The 22,186-nt window shown below is 33.8% G+C and overlaps 1 protein-coding gene across 2 annotated transcripts in view; it reads right to left on the minus strand.

The window, feature by feature from the left end:
* Positions 1–22,186, minus strand: part of CCDC178 (coiled-coil domain containing 178) — a 442,343-nt gene that overhangs the window by 274,839 nt on the left and 145,318 nt on the right. For both annotated transcript variants that reach the window (XM_004742898.3, XM_004742897.3), the window contains 2 exons: positions 16,437–16,620; positions 804–866 (listed from right to left, as the gene is read on the minus strand). In XM_004742898.3, the coding sequence (XP_004742955.1) occupies positions 804–866; positions 16,437–16,620 (247 nt within the window). The remainder of the gene's footprint in view (positions 1–803; positions 867–16,436; positions 16,621–22,186) is intronic.

The following is a 22,186-nucleotide window of genomic DNA, read 5'->3' on the forward strand; positions in this document are numbered from 1 at the left end:
TAAAATAACACTGTTTTTGACTGTTTTGCCTCTTGATTTTATTTTCATAATTTTAAATATTTATTTATTTCCAAAAGGGAGGCATTCTAGAAACATGCCAAGCATCAAAACACCCAACCCTGATTCCAAAGCATATGCAAGTGATAGAGATTAAAAAAAAATTAAAATTGATTTTGCTAGATATAATAATTTAATTTCAAAATTTGTATATGGAAATATTGTAGCAGGGGCGCCTGGGTGTCTCAGGTGTTCACCGTCTGTCTTTGGCTCAGGTCATGATCCCAGGGTTCTGGGATGGAGCCTCATATCTAGCTCCCTGCTCAGCGGGAAGCTTGCTTCTCCCTCTCCCACTCCCCCTGCTTGTGTTCCCTCTCTTGCGGTGTCTCTCTCTGCCAAATAAATAAATAAAAGTGTTTAAAAAAAAAAAAAGAAATATTGTAGCATATTTTTCTTTCAGTGTTAAATAAATTCCATTGAAAGGCACTAAAAGTAAAGAAAACATAACATCATCACAAAGCAAACTAAAGAGACACTTAGGAATAAGATCTCACTGCCCTTTTACTAGACTGGCAGAAATTCCCATTAAGCCACAAAATGAGATATGTGTATGGGAGGTCAGTTTCTTTATGCATGATCAGACACTGCTAGTCGTACACAGAGGGCAACTGTCATCAGCTAAGGAGAGAAAACTGCTGGCTTGCAAACCAAGTAGTGAAAAGATGCCTCATTACAGGCAAATTTAAAATGCTAAGTAAAATGCAAATTAAAGGAAGAATAAAATATTGAAACTAAATTAGGATTACCTGAATCATCATTCCATTAGCTATTTCACCTCGTGTGAGTTTTTTCAGGAATTCTTCTCTACCCTACAAATTACCAAAATTTTAAAAAAGGAGGTTTTATTTGTAGAATATCAGAAAACCTTATTAAAGACAATTGCTAAAACAAGATACATCTTATTTATATTATAATAAAGAGTAAAATATTCATTAAAATGTAGTATTACAAAAAAACAAAAACCAATCAACAAGCCAAACAAAACTTCTGATGTTATTTGAAGCAAAGTTAGTAAGTGATACAATCCCAAGAAAAAGAATACGAATTTCAGTTCAGTTCAGTTTGTACTTTATAACACTGAACTAAAATATCAAGGTAACCAAAAAGGGAAAACTAACCAGTCTTCAATTCCTTTTTAAATAACAATCAGTTTGTTTTTAATATAACTTTCTGGAGGCACACATTAAATTTGAAAACACAATAGACATAATTTACGTCTGAAGTTTGTAAAATGTGATCCGGTTCTCCATTTGGCTAGAATAAATTTTTTTCTTAAAAAAAAAAAAATCATTCCTTCGAAGTTAGGGTTCAAAAATATGTGGATAGATTTGAACTCTCCATAGTTATGCTTGACATTACCTCACAATCAGAAATACTGCCTTTTAATTATGCAACATGTACCACGTAGCTGCTAAAATCAGTAACAGGATTAAATGGATACATAATACTGTAGACTTAACACAAGAGACAGCGTGTGGTCTTCTAAGTACAATACCAGCTGAACTATTATTGAAAATGTTCAAGAAGAGAGGCTGGAGAGTGACAGAGTTATATAGTAGTTGTAAAAACATTTTCTAAGTAAATAATTTGTTGAATAAATGCATTAACAACAAACTGCTTTTGATCCCAAGGTTGGATAGTTAAACTGTAAAAGTTTAAGTTTCTTTCAAACTCAAAATTGTGTTTCTTAAAAAATCTCTTTATATAATGAGAAACTCAAGATCCATTAAAATACCATAATCACACATATTTTTATTTATAAACAGCATATTAAGGATGGAGAGTGAAACCAGGCCTACAAGGATGTTTTCCTGAGACAGGTGAAACAGGTGAAGTGGTAGGAAATGCAGAGGTAAGTGCCTGAATCACAGAACTGAATCAAAATGGGCCACATTTATGAACATGGTCTGCAACCCAGCTTGAGCTAGACTTCTCAGTTCTCATTGCCAGTTCATTGTAAAGGGAATGAAAGCCCAAAACAATTGCCATTTCACAACTATTACAATAATGGATTCAGCCAAGAATTACCAATAGATGCTAAATTGAAGTATATTCTCTTTATTTGGAAACAAAGCAACGATGTGTTCTTAAAATTTTGCTCAATTGAGTACTTATTAATTACAACAGGAAAATGAATACATCTGTTGGTCATAACTTTAACCAAATGCTCAAACTTACTATCAATAATAATGAGACAAACTTATACCATGTGCTTTGTGATGTTTCACTGACACAATATTGTAACTACTTAATATTCCTGCTGAAAGTGTTTAACCTGAATCTAACAATGAACAAAAAATAAATCCATAGTAAGAGCTCCAAAGTAACAGGTCTAGGATCTCAACAAATTTGTTGAAGAGGAAAGCAGACTCAAAAGTTATGAGATAAATGGAATGTGTGGTGCTAAGTTACATACAGAAATCAACCAAACTAGAGAAATTTGCATGTGAACTACATCTTTGTGCCAGTCATCTAATTATTGCCTCTTAGTTCTATATCCACTCTTAACTCTAATTTGAGATGCTGGAGCTGTACATGTAGTTTTCTTTTGCCAGCTGGCGTAGAGCTGGGCTTTGTCAATAGAGGGCAGTGGAGGGGCTTACAAAGCTGCAGTAAGGCGCTTCACATCCTTGTTCTGATTCCAGTTATTTTCTTCTTTCCACAGAATTGCTGCCAGCTGGTATGTAGAAGACCAATGGTGCTTACCCTCCAGCCAAGTTCTCTACCCAGAAACTCCCTTCAAACTCCATTTAACCTCCATCAAATTCTCAGGCATCTGGCAAGTGGCTGCTTGTGGTCATCCTCTGAGACACAGCCACACTCTCTCCTGTTAGACCTTACTCTGCTTTGGGGGAAAGGCAGCCTCTTCCATGCTTATCACTTCTTTGGGTACTTTCTTCATCCATAAAGGCTGTGGCTGCCCCCTCTACTATTCTAGATATTCTGATATTCTGATATTCTCTAGAGAGGAGATCAAAAAGCTTTCTCTGCTAAAAGTTAGTATAAAGTTTTGGCTTCGGAGACATAAAGTCTCTGTAACAACTCGTTAATTCTGGTTTTGGAGAATAAAATATATCAAAAGAGCACAGTGAAGAGCTTGAAAGAAACCAAAGAAAAGGGGGAGCATTCTCAGATGCTAGGAACAGCCTACACAGAAACAGTCACCTTTGACCTGCTGCCTGGCTTTAGCAGCCAAAAACCAGAAGGTGGCAGCAAAGAGCTATTCTACTGGAGAGACGCCTATTCTAGGTCCAAGAACTGAAGAGCAATATAAGGATGCTATGTGTCCAGAAACACAATTTTAAAGAGAAAAGAGGTGTTAATACTAAATAAAAATTGATATAAGCTCAGAATCAAGAAAGTAGCATCAGTCTGCTTTCCAGTGATGGAGGGGACCTAAGACAAAAGTTGGAGAACTCAAATTATTAAAAAGGTCTAAGACCAGGGACAGAAATAAATAGACTTTAAAATTAAGAGTTATGACCATAAAGAAAAATTTAGTATTTCTGCAAAGAACTGAGTTGGGCAGAGCAGCTCCTGCTCTACATTGTTAAAGTACTGTTTAGTGGCCAGGATGCTAAGAAAAAGTCCAATAACCAAAACTGATTCTTTAAAAATAAACATAAGGGTACTATTTTATCTTTCTTTTTCTATGAAAATATGTGATTTTTTTCTTTAGAAACATTTTTTTAATTTTTAAAAATTTTTAATAAATACATAGTGTATTTTTAGCCCCAGGGGTACTACAGTAATCAAAACAAGTTGGAGCTGGTACACTTCACAGCACTCACTACAGCACACACTGCACTGCCCCCCACCCCATGTCCATAACCCCACCATCTTTAGAAACATTTTTAAATTACAAAGAATAAAATTAAAATAACCTGAATCCACAAACCCAGAGATACGCATTGTTACTTTTTGTTGTATTTCTTTTTAGGTCCAGGCATTAAAATTGTTATCTTTGGTAGAGAGTCAGCCTAGTAAGACCTTTCTCAGCCACTAAAAAAATTCCATTTTTTAAAATTAAAAACTGAGTGAATTTTCAATTTATCCTTGTACTCACATATTTTAACAACTATTGTATTACTGGAAAATTTGTGTATTTAGTTTTCCCAGTATGTGTTAACTATGTATTCATGCTTTCCATAAACATTTATTGAGTACCTACTTTGTTTTAAGCACTGTTCTAGGTATAGAGATGCAGCAGTGTACAAAACAGTTCTTGTCCTCCTGGAGCATATTTTCCTATTGTTATTATGTAACTGTTATAAACACACCTAACATGTATCTTAGTAGTCTATTCATCTTTGTTATCTGGTGATTTTATTTAAGTCTTATTTTTAGAAATGATGTTAATTAACTATAGATTACAAATGTATATAAAGTACTCCATATGCACTGGTTTAATATCCACAAATCAGTCAACATGACATGTCACTAACACAAAATGAAGGATAAAAACCATATGATGACCTCAACAGATGCAGAAAAAACATCTGACAAAATCCAACAGCGTTCATGATTTAAAACTCTCAACAAAGTAAGTTTAGAGAGAACATATTCCAACATAATAAAGGCCATACATGACAAACCAATAGCTCATATCATATTCAGTGGTGAAAAGTTGAAAGCTTTTCCTTTATATCAAGAACAAGGCAAGCATGTCCTCAATCACCACTTTTATTTAACATAGTACTGAAAGTCCCAGCTGCAGCAATCAGACAAGAAAAAACAATCAAAAGTATCCAAATTGGTTAAAGAAAAAGTAAATCTGTCACTATTTAGCGATGACATAATACTATATATAGAAAACCCTAAAGACTCTACTAAAAATTATTAGAACTAATAAATGAAGACAGTAGAGTTGCAGCATAAAAATGATACATAGAAATCTGTTAATTTCTATAGGTTAATAATAAAGTAGCAGAAGACAAAATTAAGAAAACAATCTCATTTAAAATTGTATCAAAAATAATAAAATATCAGGAATAAATTTAACCAAGAAAGCAAAAGACCTATACTCTAAAAACTGTATGACACTGGTGAAAGAAAGTGAAGACAACACAAATGAAATGATCCACCATGCTCATGAAATGGAAAAATAAATGTTGTTAAAATATCTATACTACACAAAATACTAATCTACAGATTCAATGCAATCCCTATCAAAATACCAACAGTATTTTTCACAGAACTAGAACAAATAATCCCAAAATTTGTATGGAATCATAAAAGAGCTTAGTAACCAAAGCAATCTTGAGAAAGAACAAAGCTGGAGGTACCATAATTCCAGATTTCAAAATATACTATAAAGCTACAGTAATCAAAACAATTTAGAACTGGTACAAAAACATAGATCAGTGGAACAGAATAAAGAGTGCAGAAATAAACCCAATGGTTATATGGTCAATTAACCTGTGGCAAAGGAGGCAAAAATATGTAATAAGGAAAAGGCAGTCTCTTCAATAAATGATGTTGACAAAAACTGGACAACTACATTCAAAAGAGTGAAACTGAACCACTATCTTATGTCAAAAACAAAAATAATATGGATTAAAGATCTTAAATGTGAGACCTGAAACAATAAAACTCCTAAAAGAAAATACAGGTAGTGATCTTTTATACATCAGCCTGAGCAACATATTTATGAATATGTCTCCTCAAGCAAAAGAAACAAAGGCAAAAATAAACAATTGGGACTACACCAAAATAAGAAACTTTTTTCACAGCAAAGGAAACAAATCATCAAAATGAAAGGATGTCTATTGAATGCCTGGAAAAGATATTTTCCAATGTTATATCCAATAAGGGGTAACATCCAAAGTATATAAAAGAATTCTACAATTAAATACCAAAAAACCAAATAATATTAAACAATGGGCAGAAAACCTAAATAGACATGTTTCCAAAGAAGACATACAAATGGCCAACAGACACATGAAAAGATACTCAATATCACTAATCATCAGTGAAAGTCAAAACCATGAGATATGACTTTCCACCAGGCAGAATGGCTAAAATCAAAAAGACAAGAAATAACAAGTGTTGACAAGAATATGGAAAAAAGGGAAGCCTCATATGCTGTCAGTGAGAATATAAATTGGTGCAACCACTATGGAAAAGAGTATGGAGGTTCCCCAATAAATTAAAAATATACATACCATACAATCCACTAATTCTACTATCAAGCTTTTATCCCAAGAAAACAAAAACACTAACTCAAAAATATACATGTACCCCTATGTTCACTGCAGCATTAATCACAATAGCCAAGATACAGAAGCAATCTCAGTGTCCTTCAACAGGTGAATGGATAAAGAAGATATGATATACATATATGCAACAGGATATAACTCAGCCATAAAAAATGATGAAATCTTGCCATTTGTACCAACATGGATGGACTTAGAAAACATCATGCTGGGGCGCCTGGGTGGCTCAGTGGGTTAAGCCGCTGCCTTCTGCTCAGGTCATGATCTCAGGGTCCTGGGATCAAGTCCCACATCTGGCTCTCTGCTCAGCAGGGGGCCTGCTTCCCCCCCCCTCTCTCTGTGATCTCTTCCCTTCCTCTCTCCTACTGTGATCTCTCTCTGTCAAATAAATAAATAAAATCTAAAAAAAAAAAAAAAGAAAACATCATGCTAAGTGAAATAAGTCAGACAGAGAAAGACAAATACCGCATGATTTTACTTATATGTGGAATTTAAAACAAGCAAAGAGAAACAAATTTTTAAATACAGGGAACAAACTGGTAGCTGTCAGAGGAGGAGAAGCATGGGTGGATGCAAGAAATAGATGAAAGGGATTCAGAGACACAAATTTCCAGTTGTGAAATAAATAAGTCATAGAGACAAAAAGTATAGCATAGGGAATGTAGTTAATAATATTGTAATGACATCGTATGGTAACAGATGATAATTACACTTATAGTGGTCAGAACTGTTAATGTTTAGAATTGTTGAATCATGTCATGTACCTGAAACAGATATAATATTGACTACTCTGTGTGTGTGTGTGTTTTGATATTTTAATAATGAAAGTTTTTGAAAATAGATAAAAGGTTTTTACATATATTGATAAAATACTTTCCAGAAAGTTTCTACCAATTTATACAGAGTACAGGTTATCATGGGTGCTATATCAATAAAAAATTATCAAGTATTAGTTTTCAAATATGTAAAATTGGGATAACACTTCTTTTCCACAAAATTATTCCAGGAGTAGAAGAAGACAAAACATATAAAATAGTTTGCCTGGGGCAACATCCACATTAAGCAGTCAACAAATAGCTAGTATTACTTTCAATGTGTTGTTTAGAATCTACATATTTATCAGGAGACAGATTCCAGAGGTAAATATGTGAGTTGGTTATTAAATACTGTTTTATCCTGAAGAGTGAAGGTATTCCCATTCTGTGCAGTATTCTTCACGCTGTTCATCCCCAATACTTCCGAATATTTGTCAGGCTCCAAATTCAGTGTTTTATATAGAGTATTATCACACAGAGGTACAATACACATATTATTACACTCATTTATGAGATCACAAACATAAGCTCTTACTGGTGAATATTCTTAATATTCCTTGAATAAATGATTAGCAGAACCAGAATTCAAATTAAGAAAACATCTGACTCCAAAATCCATCCCCTTTCAACAAAATCACATTACACTTAGAAAAGGGTGAGAAAAAGTAGAATCAAAATTCAGAGATTTAAATGAAAACACTAAAGCCAATTTACCCTCCCTTTTTTTTTGTCTGACAACAAAACTCTAATTCAGGAGAATTGGGAAGGAAGTTATGTTCCCAGCAAGGCAAATAAAGTTTTATTTTGTCCTCAAGTGCTTTACACCATCAAGAATTCTGACTGCCCAATGCTTTATTTTTATCACATTTTTAAATACATTTACTCCCTCACATATATGTTAAGAAAATGAACTCTTCTGAAGCTTGATTAAGGGAATACACAACTGCCATTTTAAGGACTTAAATGCCAATATACCTTCACACTATTTCTGTTTTGTCTTTACCTTAACTCTTTTCCCCAGCAAACATTTACCATTAATGTGAATGCTCCCAATATAATAGTAACGGCTTCCTCTGACCTAACTTTGGCAAAGTATTTTATCTCTGAATGGAGTAGGAAATAATCTTAGTAAATTAAAAACACTGAAACAAAAGTAAAAGAGTACATGGTCTAATCTGTTAATATGGAACACAGAAAGGGATAAAGACGAATGATTGTGTTTGCAATCTACAGCATATATGATTCTGAGTTTCTGAGCTGCTTAAACCAGGAGTAAATATGAAACATTAGAGACTGCCAATTATTAAGGAGAGAAGGAATATAGTTTTATCAAGAACATTTTTTTCTTAATTCTGAAATCTAACCTAAATTAAGTGCATAGGTTTTTGACCATCTTGAACAATATGACGTCTTTCATTAATTTAAAAAAACAAGTAGCAATAACCAATTTTTTTTTTATAATGTCATGGGAAGTGGTTAATTTTTTTTTTTAAGATTATTTATTTATTTATTTATTTGGCAGACAGAGATCACAAGCAGGCAGAGAGGCAGGCAGAGAGAGAGGAAGGGAAGCAGGCTCTCTGGTGAGCAGAGAGCCCGACATGGGGCTCGATCCCAGGACCCTGGGATCAGGACCTGAGCCGAAGGCAGAGGCTTTAACCCACTGAGCCACCCAGGCGCCCCGCAATAATCAATTTTGACCATTACTTTTATCAACCTTTGTTAAAAGTCAAGGGTGCAATATCAACTTATAATTCAATAAAAGCTACATGGGTCAAGAGTAATATGGTTTAATTTGACTAATAGGCATAAATCTTTAAGAATCAAAATAAATAAATTATTAGAATGCCCATTTTCTCAGTGTTTTAAAATATCACCAGTCTTAATCAAAATCATGATAGAAGCTGTATAGTACACAAATCACATTTTGGCTTACTAAAGCTATTTTATTGCTAATTGAACAGGACATTCTCTAAGAAGGCCTGACGTGGTAAAATTTACGATGTCTAAGAAAGTTTTTTAGAAACTTTTGATTTTTACTTTTCTCAGATGAAGGTCCTGTATAATCAGACATTGTCTCAGACATTAATATATTTAATATATATTTAATATATTTAATATCCCCCCAAAATATATTTGAGGGAAGCCCAAGATTTTTCTCTAAAGAAGAGTTAAGGGTTGTTATAAATATTTGAAAAAGAACTCAAGCAAAATCATATAACTGTTTAAACTATAAAGTCCTAGACCAGATTCCTATGGTCTAGAGGAGGTAAATATGTGAGTTGGTTATTAAATACTGTTTTATCCTAAAGAGTGAAGGTATTCCCATTCTGTGAAGTATTCTTCACACTATTCATCCCCAATACTTTGAATATTTGTCAGGCTCCAAATTCAATGTTTTATATAGAGTATTATCACACAGAGGTAAAATATACATATTGTTACACTCATTCATGAGATCACAAACTTAAGCTCTTACTGGTGAATATTATAGGTTTAGAACATTATAAGGACATAACTCATTGTCTTTTTCTAGCATTAAAAGTAATCCCTAATGGCAAGATTTCATTTCTTTTGATGGCTGCATAGTATTCCATTGTGTATATATACCACATCTTCTTGATCCATTCATCTGTTGATGGACATGTAGGTTCTTTCCATAGTTTGGTATTGTGGACATTGCTGCTATAAACATTCGGGTGCTCGTGCCCCTTTGGATCACTACGTTTGAAATGAAATCTTGCCATTTGCGACAACATGGATGGAACTAGAGCGTATCATGCTTAGCGAAATAAGTCAAGCGGAGAAAGACAACTATCATATGATCTCCCTGATATGAGTAAGTGGTGATGCAACATGGGGGCTTAAGTGGGTAGAAGAAGAATCAATGAAACAAGATGGAATTGGGAAGGAGACAAACCATAAGTGACTCTTAATCTCACAAAACAAACAGGGTTGCTGGGGGGAGGGAGGTTGGGAGAAGGGGGTGGGATTATGGACTTTGGGGAGGGTATGTGCTTTGGTGAGTGCTGTGAAGTGTGTAAACCTGGTGATTCACAGACCTGTACCCCTGGGGATAAAAATATATGTTTATAAAAAATAAAAAAAAAATTAAAAAAAAAAACAGTAATCCCTAAACACCTAAACAAGGTTTAAAAACTAGAAATCATACAATGTTTGCTTTTAGGCCACAATGGAATTAAACGAGAAATCAGTAACAGAAAGGTCATTGGAAAATCCCAAAATATATAGACCAAACAATGTATCTCTAAAACACATATGGCTAAGGAATACATCTCAAGAAAAATTTATAAATATTTTGAACTACATAAAAACAAAAACACAATTTATCAAAATTTGTAGGATATAGCAAAAACAGTGCATAAGGAGAAATTTACAGCACTGAATGCATATACTACAAAAGAAGACAGACTTGACACCAATAATCTATATTTCAACCTTAAAATACTCTAAAAAGAAGAGAAAATTAAATTAAAACTAAGCAAAAGAAAAGAATAATTAAAAGTAGAACTCAATAAAATTGGAAACAGAAAATCATAGGAAAAAAATCAATGAAACCAAAATGTGATTCCTTGAAAAGATCAATAAAATTGATTAGTCTAAAGCCAGATAAACTAAGAAAAAAGAGAGGACACAAATTACTGATATCAGAAATGAAAGCACTGATCACTACAGATCCCTTGGATATTGAAAAAAACAGTAAAGGAATACTATGAAAAACTCTATTTTGAAAAATTAGATAAGCTTGATGAAATGGAACAATTATTTAAAAGGCATAACCAGTCAAAACTCATACAAGAGCATATCTAAATATGCTTCTATTAAAGAAATGAAATTAACAATTAATTACCATCCAAAACAGAAAGCACTGGGCCCACATGGGTACACCAGTAAATTCTATCAAACATTTAAGGAAGAAATAATACTAAATCTCTACAATCTCTTTTAGAGGACAAAAGCAGAGGGATGCTTCTTAACTCATTTTGTGAGATCAGAATCACTATAATAGCTTCAATAAGCTAAAATGTGTGTGTTGGGGGAGATGGGATATTTACAAAACATCTATAGCTAAAAAAAAAGTTTATGGTGAGAAACTAAAACTTTCCTACTAGGATCAGTTATAGGCAAGGATGATTCATCTCAACATTCCTTTTCAATATTGTACTAGAGAGCTTTAAAAATACATTGATTTAAAAAAGTAAGTAAAAAATATACAGATTTGGAAGAAATAAATCTGCTTTTCACAGATGACATAATTGTATATTTAAAAATTTAAAAGATTTAACAAAAATACTCCTGAAAATAATAAGCTGTTATGTACAATTGCAGGACATACTGTGAATAAACAATTTTCTCCTTTTTTCTATATGCTAGCAATGAACAAGTAAAATTATAAATTAAAAACACAATGATTATTTATATCAGTTCCCCCAGAAAGAAATAATTAAATCTAGTCATATATGCATAAGATCTATATAAGCAAAACTCTAAAACTCTGATGAATGAAATTTTAAGAAGTAGATAAATGTGGAAATATTCTATGTTAACACATAAGAAGACTCAATATTGTCAAGAAGTCAGTTTATCCTAACACAATCTGTAGATTCAATTCAATCACTACCAATATCCTAGCAAGTTATTTTGTGGATATTGACAAAGTGATTCTAAAATTTATAAGGAGAAGCAAAATGCCCAGAATAGCTAACACAATATTGACAAAGAAAAAAGGAAGAGGCATAAACACAGTCAACATGAAAACATACTATAGTGCTACATTATTCAGGACAGGGCAGCACTGATAAAAGAACAGACAAATAGATCACTGGAACAAAAAAGAGTCCACAAGTAGACCCACAGAAATATGATCAGTTTGTCTTTGACAAGAAAGCAAAGGCAACACAATGAAGCAAAGACAATATTTCCAACAAATGATGTCAGAAAAACTGGACATCCATATGCAAAAAGAAAGGAAGCCAGATGCACTTTATACCTTTCACAAATGTTAACTCAAAATTGATCCATTAAACCTAAAGGTACATTACAAAAACGTAAAACTCCTAGAAGATAACAAAAGAATACCTAGATGATCTTGGACGCAGCAATAACTTTTTAGATACACCACCAAAGGTATGATCTGTGAAAAAAACAATAGTAATAATCGATAAGCTGGGTTCACTAAAATTAAAATCTTTAGCTCAATGAAAGCCACAGTCAAGAGAATGAAAAACAAACCACAAACTGGGAATAAATACTTGCAAAAGACAAATCAGATAAAGATCTGTTACTCAAAATGTACAAGGTACTCTGAAAACTTAACAGCAAGAAAACAATATGTTAAAAAAGGGGTCAAAGATGTTGAGGCACCCAGATGGCTCAGTCAGTCATGGGACTCTTGATTTTAGGGCCGTAAGTTCAAGTCCCATGTTGGGTGTAGAGAGTACTTTCAAAAGGGGGGGGTGCAAAGAACTTAAGTTACAACTCACCAAATAAGATACAGAATGGCAAACAAGCATATGAAAAGATGCTATACATCATCTGTCATCAGGGAAATGTAAATAAAAAAAAACCATGAAATACCACTACATGGCTATTACAATGGCCAAAATCCGGGGTGCCTGGGTGGCTCAGTGGGTTAAAGCCTCTGCCTTCAGCTGAGGTCATGATCCCAGGGTCCTGGGATCGAGCCCCACATCGCACTGGGCTCTCTGCTCAGCAGGGAGCCTGCTTCCTCCTCTCTCTCTGCCTGCCTCTCTGCCTGCTTGTGATTTCTGTCTGTCGAATAAATAAATAAATCTTAAAAAAACAAAACAAAACAACAACAACAACAACAACAAAAAACAATGGCCAAAATCCTAATCACTGACAACATCAACTATTAGCAAGGATTTGGAATGAAGGAACTCTCACGCATTGCTGGTAGGAATGCAAAATGGTACAGTAACATTGTAAGACATTTTGGCAGTTTCTTACAAAACTAAACATATACTAATTATAAGATCCAGCAATCATGTTCCTTCATTCATACCCAAAGGAGATGAAAATGTATGTCCACATAAAAACCTGTACATGGATACTTACAGTAGCTTTATTTATAACTGCCAAAACTTGAAAGAAACCAAGATGTTCTTCAGTAGGTGAATGTATAAATAAACTATGGCAATCCAGATATAGCATACTATTCAGTGCTAAAAAGAAATGAGCTATCAAGCCATGAAGAGACATGAAGGAATCTTGAATGCATATTAGTAAAAGAATCTATTCTGACAAGGCTACATACTGCATGATTTCAATTATATGATATTTTGGAAAAGGCAAAACTATGGAGACAGTAACATACTAGTAGTTGCCATCAGTGGGAGAAGGGATGAACAGGTAGGACACCAGTGATTTTTAGGGCAGTGAAAATACTCCATATGATACTACTATGATGGATACAATTATTATATATTTGTTGAAAATCTAGGCATGTACACAAAAGCACCAATAGTGAACTATGATATAAACTATAGATTGTAGGTAATTATGGTTATCCAATGTAGGTTCACCCCTGGTAAAAAATGTCCCACTCTGATGGGGGATGTTGACAATGGCGGAGGCTATGCATAGGTCAGGGGTATATGGGGAGTCTCTCTATTTTCTTTCAGTTTTGTGGGGATCATAATAATTTCTTAAAAAAATAAAGTCTAAAAGGTGATCCTAATATGGTTATTTTGAAATTTTGAGCCTGAATGAATCTTTTTTGATTGGCATACATACCTCCTTAGTGTCTGACTGACTAGTTTATACCAACTTCAGCATCAGAAAAACTTGTCCCTGAATTCTACACAGCTGCTTAAACACTATGCTACTTTGGGCAAATCATTTCATCCCAAAATGAACATACTAATAACACCTTTACAGTAGTATGAACACTGAATTAACATGTATGAAGAGTAGCCTACAGTAACCTTGCAGAAAACGGTCTTCCTTTCAACTTCTTTCTTCTTTTATACTAAGTTTCCAATTCATTCTAGTACTGTGATTTTAACCTAAAACCAGAGTAGCCTGATGTTCTTCTTTTCCACCAAAACTCCCCAAATTCCTGCAGCTTCCACAAAAGCCTTCTATTTAAATGTCGAGAAGTACTTAATATCTGATAAAAAGCTTTGAAGATTTTTCTTGTTACAATATCACATTCTTCAGACAACGCTGAATGATTTTCTGTTCATTCCATCAATAACATAACTGAATAGGTATTACACTTTTACCAATTTACCTCTGATCCCTGTGGATAGTTTTATCCTGGGACTTGGCTAACTGTCTTTTCTGAATAGGTCAGTTATTGGGATTGAAGGTATGAAAAAATGGACAAGTCATCTGTAATAGCTGGAAAGTTCCAGAAACTGTTAAATATCTTGATTGTTCGGGGTTGCCGCTAGTCTAAGACTGCCCAAATCTTACTGAGCATTGTATAGGTACATTAATTAGGGGAAATGTAACTCAAAAGTTCTACTTCTAAGGTTTCAAAAGCTTATTTCTCAAGGCTAGCTCAGATGTGGTAATACTATAATTTCTAGAAGACATGAATTAAGGGCAGAATCAACAAATATACAAAGTTGCCTGCGAGAAAAACACGATACCAAGACTCAGAAAATTATATAGATTTTTATTACTTAGTCAATGGAAGACAGTGGGGTCATTACAAAGGCAAAATGGCAAACCTGAATTACTCCAAACCTGAATTATCTAGGGACTATCTAGAAATTTATTTTTAATTCATTATGACTCTGACACAGATATACATGTATACATCAGAGAAAAATAATGCCTTATATATTCAGCTCAGACATTAGTGGAGGTGTTTAGCAATGGGGAATTGTTTCCTAAAATGCACAATTTCTTTCTGTTGCTTCTTTCTCTATCTTAGCTACCAAAGGATAGAGAAAGAACCTGATTAACAATTTCTTCAGTTTTTCTTGAATAAAACCAGGTGACACTTACACTTTGTCTTAGGTTGGTAAAGCAAGAATAGTAGAGTCACGTCAAATTTGCAATCAACCTATAAATTGTATTTTATGGCATCAGGAAAACTTAGAAAAGAATAAACAATTCAATATAATATCCTTCTTAATAGAAGAGTGCCTCAGGCTAGTGAAGTCATATAGCTGAAGAATTGAAGGCAGGTTGTGACAGCTATGAGATAAATATGTGAACAAAGCTTTCCTGTCAATTGACAAAATTAAGAAACATTGTTAAGTGGCCAAATTAGTGGTTGATGTCTTTAGTGATATCCACAATGGAAAAAAATTAATTATTGGCCATAGAGAAACACAGACTAATGAAAAATTAAAGAAAATTATAAATAACATTTACAATGTTATTATATATGCTAAATCATATGCTTTATATTTTTAAAATAACCTTGAGGTTAATTTTTACTATAATAGTTTCTTTCATACTAATTTTGGAACATATGTGGCATAAAAAACCCACTGAGTAATCCATGGGAAGGAACAGAGGTACAATACACCAAGTCCATCGAACAGCTGGATTCAGTATGGGAACAAATTCCTAGTCTCTCAGGTATAGACACATTTATTGGAAGACAATCTAAGCCTCCTAAATTTAGAAAGCATAAGAGAAAGTCTTCATTGAATGAAATGCTATTGCAAGGTTTGAACACAGAACACAGATCCCGTATTTTATAAATAATTGTAGATAACAAGTATTCAATAAGTAAATGCCAAGGATGGGAGCAGTGTGAGTATGATGTGTGATGGACAGAAGTAGCCTGTTAAGGTGCTCCCTTATGTGGGGCAAAATGGGAGCTGACTTTGTTAGCATCTATACCAAATGGCAGGGGTGGCTATTCGTAACATTTCTCACTTAGAAATAGATTTGAGGCCTACGACCAGTAGTTTCTGTAGAAACACTGAGGTCTACTAAGCACTGCTTGGTGCTCAGGAATCCAGTAACTTGCAGGCCTGATGTAGGTAATCCCTTTCCTTATATCAGTAAGGTGCAAGGGCACTTCCCAGCAACTACACATTAGATATACAGGATGAGTTTAAGCCAAGCACCACTCTTCTGGTGACCGAGGTAGTTTAGGGTCAGTAATAGCAAAAAGCAGATGTTAAGTGTTGATTAGCTACATGGAGCCCCATTCCTCTTCCATTCGTGCTGGGCGTCTAAAGAGAAATTATTTTATTCAGATTTATTAGAAGGAGTAATTATTTTAAAAAGCTATTATAGCTTAAATTAAAATCAAACTATCATCAACAAATCAATAAAACTGGTTAATTACCCCCCTTTTTTTTTTTACAACTAAGTAGAACACAGAGATACAAACCTTGAATTTTCTTCTCACTTCTGCTATTTTCTCTTCTAATTCCTCTGTTTTAAATTTGGTTAGGTGGAAAACAGCACCCAGCTGATAAGCTTCCCTGTATAGTTGTTTAAGAAAGTCTTCATTTTTGGACCTTAGTTTCATCAAAGATTGGATTTCAGACTCAAATTCTGCTTTTTTCTTTATACTGTAAAAAAAAAAAAACAACAATATGATTATTCCATGAGAATATATATTGAGGCAAATATGCTTAATAATAGTAAAAAAGGAAGAAGAGCATGTTTTAATGTTGCCAAAAATATAAAATAATCAGATACTTAACTAAAACTTGAGTACAAAGAATATGACCCAAAATTATACTTATTTTCCTACTTTTCCTGTTGGCTACTCTTGTCAAGCTGTGCTCAACCTCAGAAGGATCTCAATAAGAAAGGCCTGGGGACCTCAAATGCTCAGCTTTCAGAGAATTCATTCCTTCTATAACAATCCATCCCTTTAATCCCATAAAACACTGCTATTAAGAATAATCAAATATGAGAAAAATGCAGTCCATGAAAAGGAGAAACAAAACTTAACAAAAGAAAACTAGTAACTAAAACAAAACTTTCAAAAAGAAAATTAGGGTCACCTGGGTGGTTCCATTAAGCATCTGTGTTTGGCTAAGGTCATGAGCTCAGGGTCCTGGGATCAAGCCCTACATTGATTGGGCTCCCCTGCTCAGCGGGAAGTCTGCTTCTCCTTCTCCCTCTGCTCCTCCCTGCCATTCATGCATTCTCTCTCAAGTGAATAAATAAAATCTTTAAAAAACAAACAAACAAAGAAAAAACAAAAAGAAAACCAGTAGCGAAGGAGAAAGAGTTAATAGAGGGAAAAAGTATGACATTAGACTGGATACCACCTTTTTCAAGAAACATACCATTGAGGCATACAAGATAAGAAGAAAATACAAAGAAGACATAGCTACGTTCACAAATAAGGTAAACATCTCTACAGAATAGAAATAAAACTGGAAAGCAAAGTAAAAGTGGAGGAGAATCAGCAAGAAACTAGCTGAAGGTATGTGTTGCCTGGGCAAGGTTCACTGCATCACTGGAGGGGTTTTAGATCAGTTGTACTTATTTGTTAAAGAACCAACTTACTGATAAAGGCTATAGGTTTTTAGAAGGCACTACAGCATTGGGAAGGAAAGACCCAGAAACCAAAAACTCAACCAATGGGTAAAGAAAAAATTAAAAAAAAAATCGAAACACAACATATGAGAAGCAGTTCTAAAAGGGAAATTGAAAATAGTAAGTGCCTACATTAAAGAAAAAGACATATCTCAAACCACCTAACTTTACATCTCAAAGAACTAGAAAAGTAAGAACAAACTAAGCCCAAAGTTAGAAGAAAAGTTGACAACAACCACAGCAAAGACAAGTGCAATAAACTAAAAGCTAATAGAAAAGATCACCAACAAAAAAATGGGTTTTTAAAAAAATACATAAAAACTGACAAACCTTTAACTACATTAAAAAGAGAAAGAAAACTCAAATAAATAAAATCAGAAATTAAAGGGCTACATTACAACTAATAACATAGAAATACAAATGATCAGAGAAACTACTATTATGAAAAATTATGTATGTGCTAACAATTGGATACCTCAGAAGAAATGCGTTCTTAAAAACACATAATCTACCAAGACAACCATGAAAAAAATAGACAATCAGAACGGATCACCAATGAATAAGAAAACTGAACCAGTAATCAAAAATTCCTAATTAAAAAAAGACCCAACCTTATGGCTTTACTGGTAAATTCTACCAAACATTTAAAGAAGAATCAATGCCCCTTGTTCTCAAACTCCTCTAAAAAATTTAAGAAGAGGGAACGCTTCTGAACTCAATTTATGAAGCCAACAAACATAGACAAAGCCAGACAAAGAGATTACAATAAAAGAAAATTATAGGCCAATATCCTTGATCAATATAGATGCAAAAATCTTCAGCAAAATTTTAGAAATCTGAATTCAACAACAATTTAATAGGATCATATATAATAACCAAGTGGGTTTTATCTCTGGGATGCTACAATGGTTAAAATATGCAAATCAGTTAATGTGATACCTCACTTAAGTGGAATTAAGGATAAAAACATGATTATGTCAATAGAAGCAGAAAATCATTTGACAAAATTCAACATCCATTTATGATAAAAGCTCTCAAAATACTGTATATAAAGGGAATGTATTTCAACATAATAAAGGTCACATAGGACAAGCCCACAATTAATATCATGGTCAGTATAAAAAGCTGAAGGTTTTTCCTCGAAGATCAGGAACAAGCCAAAGGTGCCCACACTTACATTATCTTTTCAATATGGTACTGAAAGTTTTAGAGCATTTAAGCAAAAAAAAGAAATAAAATGTAATACAAATTAGAAACGAATAGTTAAAATTTTCTGTTTGCAGATGACATAATCTTATATAGAAAGAACCCTAAAAAACTCCACCAAAAAACTGTTAGAATATGTAAATTCAGTAAAGCTGCAGAATACAAAAAACTGTTGCATTTTTATATACTAACAATGAATTATCTGAAAAAATGAAACAATCACATTTACAATAGTGTCAAAAATAATAAACTATGTTGGATAAAATTTAAGGATATGAAAGATCTATACACTGACACCGTCCATAAGACACTGATGAAAGAAACTGAGGAAGACAAAGACATGGAAAGATAACCTGTGCTTATGGACTGGAATATTTAATAATGTTAAAATGTCTACACTACCCAAAGCAATCTAGAGATTCAATGACTCTCAAAGCTACAAAAGACTCCGAATAGCCAAAGCAATCTGGAAAAAGAAGGACAAAGCAAGAGGTATCACACTTCCTTATTTCAAACAATATTATAAAGCTACAGTAATCAAAGCAGTATGATACTGGCATAAAAAACAAACACATATTCCAATAAAACTGAATGAAGAGCCCAGAAAAAAACTTTTGACAAGGAAGCCAGCAACACACAATGGGGGAAGAATCATTTCTTCAATAAGTGGTGCTGGGAAAACTGAACAGCCACACTCAAAAGAATGAAATTGGGGCGCCTGGGTGGCTCAGTGGGTTAACGCCTCTGCCTTTGGCTCAGGTCATGATCTCAGGGTCCTGGGATGGAGCCCCGCATCAGGCTCTCTGCTCAGCGGGGATCCTGCTTCCTCCTCTCTCTCTGCGTGCCTCTCTGCCTACTTGTGATCTCTGTTTATCAAATTAAAAAAAAAAAAAAAAGGAATGAAATTGGCTGAACCCTTATCTTATGGCACTTATAAAAATTAAATTGAAATAGATTAAGGACTTAAATGCAAGAACTAAAACTATAAAACTCCCAGAGGAAACATAGGGAAGACTCTCCTTGACACTGGTCTTAGCAATTTTTTGTTAAATTTTCTTTTTACATATGACACCAAAAGCACAGTAAACAAAGTAAAACATCAAGTGAGACTATGTCAAATTAAAAAGCTTCTGTTCAGCAAACAAAAGAAACAAAACCTCAATAATTTGAAAACAACAACAATAATTTGAAAAAAAAAAACAACCCTCAATAATTTGAAAAGTCAACGTAACTATTGAGAGAAAATCTATTTCAAACCATTTATGTGATAACCACAAATGTGATAAGACATTAAAATCCAAAATACATAAGGAATTTATGTAATTTGGTAGGTAAAAACCAAATGATGTAAACTTTAATTTAAAAACTAAATAAAACATGAAAGTACTTTTAAATGAATAAGAATGACTTTGGATCTAGAATATGATACTTTGAGACAAATCTTGTTTGAATGGATTGAATAGAAAACAGAATGTGAGTTCATGGAAACAGGAATGTGCACTTAGGATTTGCTCTAAAGAACAGAAGGGCTGGGAAGCAGGGCTCTATTTTATCTTGTTTTATTTTTTTCTGAGATGAGCAATATTATGCAATGTTCATATACTATTAAAGTAGAGAGAAATAATGACAACCACTAAATGTGGAAGAGCAAATAGCATCCAGGGGCACCTGGGTGGCTCAGTTGGTTAAGTGTCTGTCTGCCTTTGGCTCAGGCATGATGCCAAGGTCTTGGGATCACTTCACCCTCTCCCTCTGCACACCCCCACCCCTGCTCATGCTCTTTCTCTCTCTCTCTCTCAAATAAATAAATAAATAAAATCTTTTTTAAAAAAGAATGAATGGCATCCACTTGGCGCAAGTGTGTGGGTGATGGGAACTCCTATGTAAGAGCTGCTTCTATTATATTTTAATAGAGAGGAACACAGGGTATGTAAACACAGATGCAAATAGGCTACCAAGAGTAAGAGGCAATTCTCATTTGATTGCTTCTATGTCCACTATTAGTTATTTCAGAAGATTTTTAGCATTAAAATGAGGGCAATGTGGGTGTTAGGAATGAAGAGTGATAAGATGTGAAATAGTTCTCAGAAAGACTGAATTTTCTAAAAATTTTTGGGTAGTGCTGAATGTCACTTGAGAATTAGAGAATTCAAGTTCTGCTCAGCAGCAAATTTACTGCAGTACTAATGAAGTTTAAATATGAGGGCCTCTAAATGACCCCAACCCCTTATAAAGTTCTTTGAGTATCTCTAACAGTGTTTTCAAATGGTTGTACATTTTTCATAAAGTTTGTAAAAATAAGATATCTTAATCAAAATTTATTAAGACTATTTTTTTCTGACATTATTTATCCTTCTCAAGTGGCACTGAATTGGTTGTGGGAATTCTATATTCACAACCTTGTATTCTTCATGAAGAGATCACATGTTCTATTAACTCTTAGGGCCCTACTAATATTTTATATCCCACCTTCTTGTCCTTTAGGGCTCACTAAAACAGGATCCGCCCAAGGTGAGATTAATTAACACAGCTGTATTTTACTTTAGCCACATTCAGCTGTTGGGATCCTGCTTTAGTTCGATAGGGCTTTTCAAGTCATTGAAATAAAATTTGAAGGTTATTTAAATGAATGCTTATTTTGGTCAGATATTAACTAGATTCTGAAAAAAAAAGAAGGAAGTACAAAAAGGTGGGACATAAAAAATTAGGAATAACAGACTGGTCATCTTGAAGTGTCAAATAGTTGTTGGAGTGAGGGTAATAGTACAGTAAGTAAGCTGGGAAGAGTGGTGTCTGTTGTGAGAGGGTGGATTCTTAAAATTGAGACCAGGAGGTGACTCCATTAATGGAAATGATAAGATGTAAGGGTAAAATTCTAAGAGAAGGTGACTGGTATGAGATGGAAGAAAAGACTGTTGGGAATGTGGAAGTCTAAAATTTGAGAATCCAAGTTCTTGCATGTACTAAATACAGACCAAACTGACTGCCTCTAAAGAGAGACAGAGAGGAGAGAAATGGGAAGAGTAATTTATTTGTAAAGTTTTAATTCCTTAAAAATGTCCAAAATAGGCTAAAATATGGGTGAGTAGTTAATCTGAATGGTGCATAAAGCATTTACTCTTTCAATAGCTGAAAAAGTAAAAAATTAATAAAAGCAAAACAGCTTAAGACCATTCATTGAAAAGTATGCTGGGAAATGCTGAAAAAAAAAATCATATTCTGTACTCCTGTGAAGTAACTCAAATTAATAGGCTGGTAAAATATAGCTAAGCGAGTATGAAAAACACAGTACCCTGTGGATTCATTCTAAGTATTCCAGGCTATTTAACAACTTCAATAATATTCTAATTGCTGTCTCTATAAATAAATCACTATCCT

This window comes from Mustela putorius, unplaced genomic scaffold (assembly GCF_011764305.1).
Source record: "Mustela putorius furo isolate JIRA1106 unplaced genomic scaffold, ASM1176430v1.1 tig00003858_pilon_pilon_pilon, whole genome shotgun sequence".
NCBI classification, from domain to species: domain Eukaryota; kingdom Metazoa; phylum Chordata; class Mammalia; order Carnivora; family Mustelidae; genus Mustela; species Mustela putorius.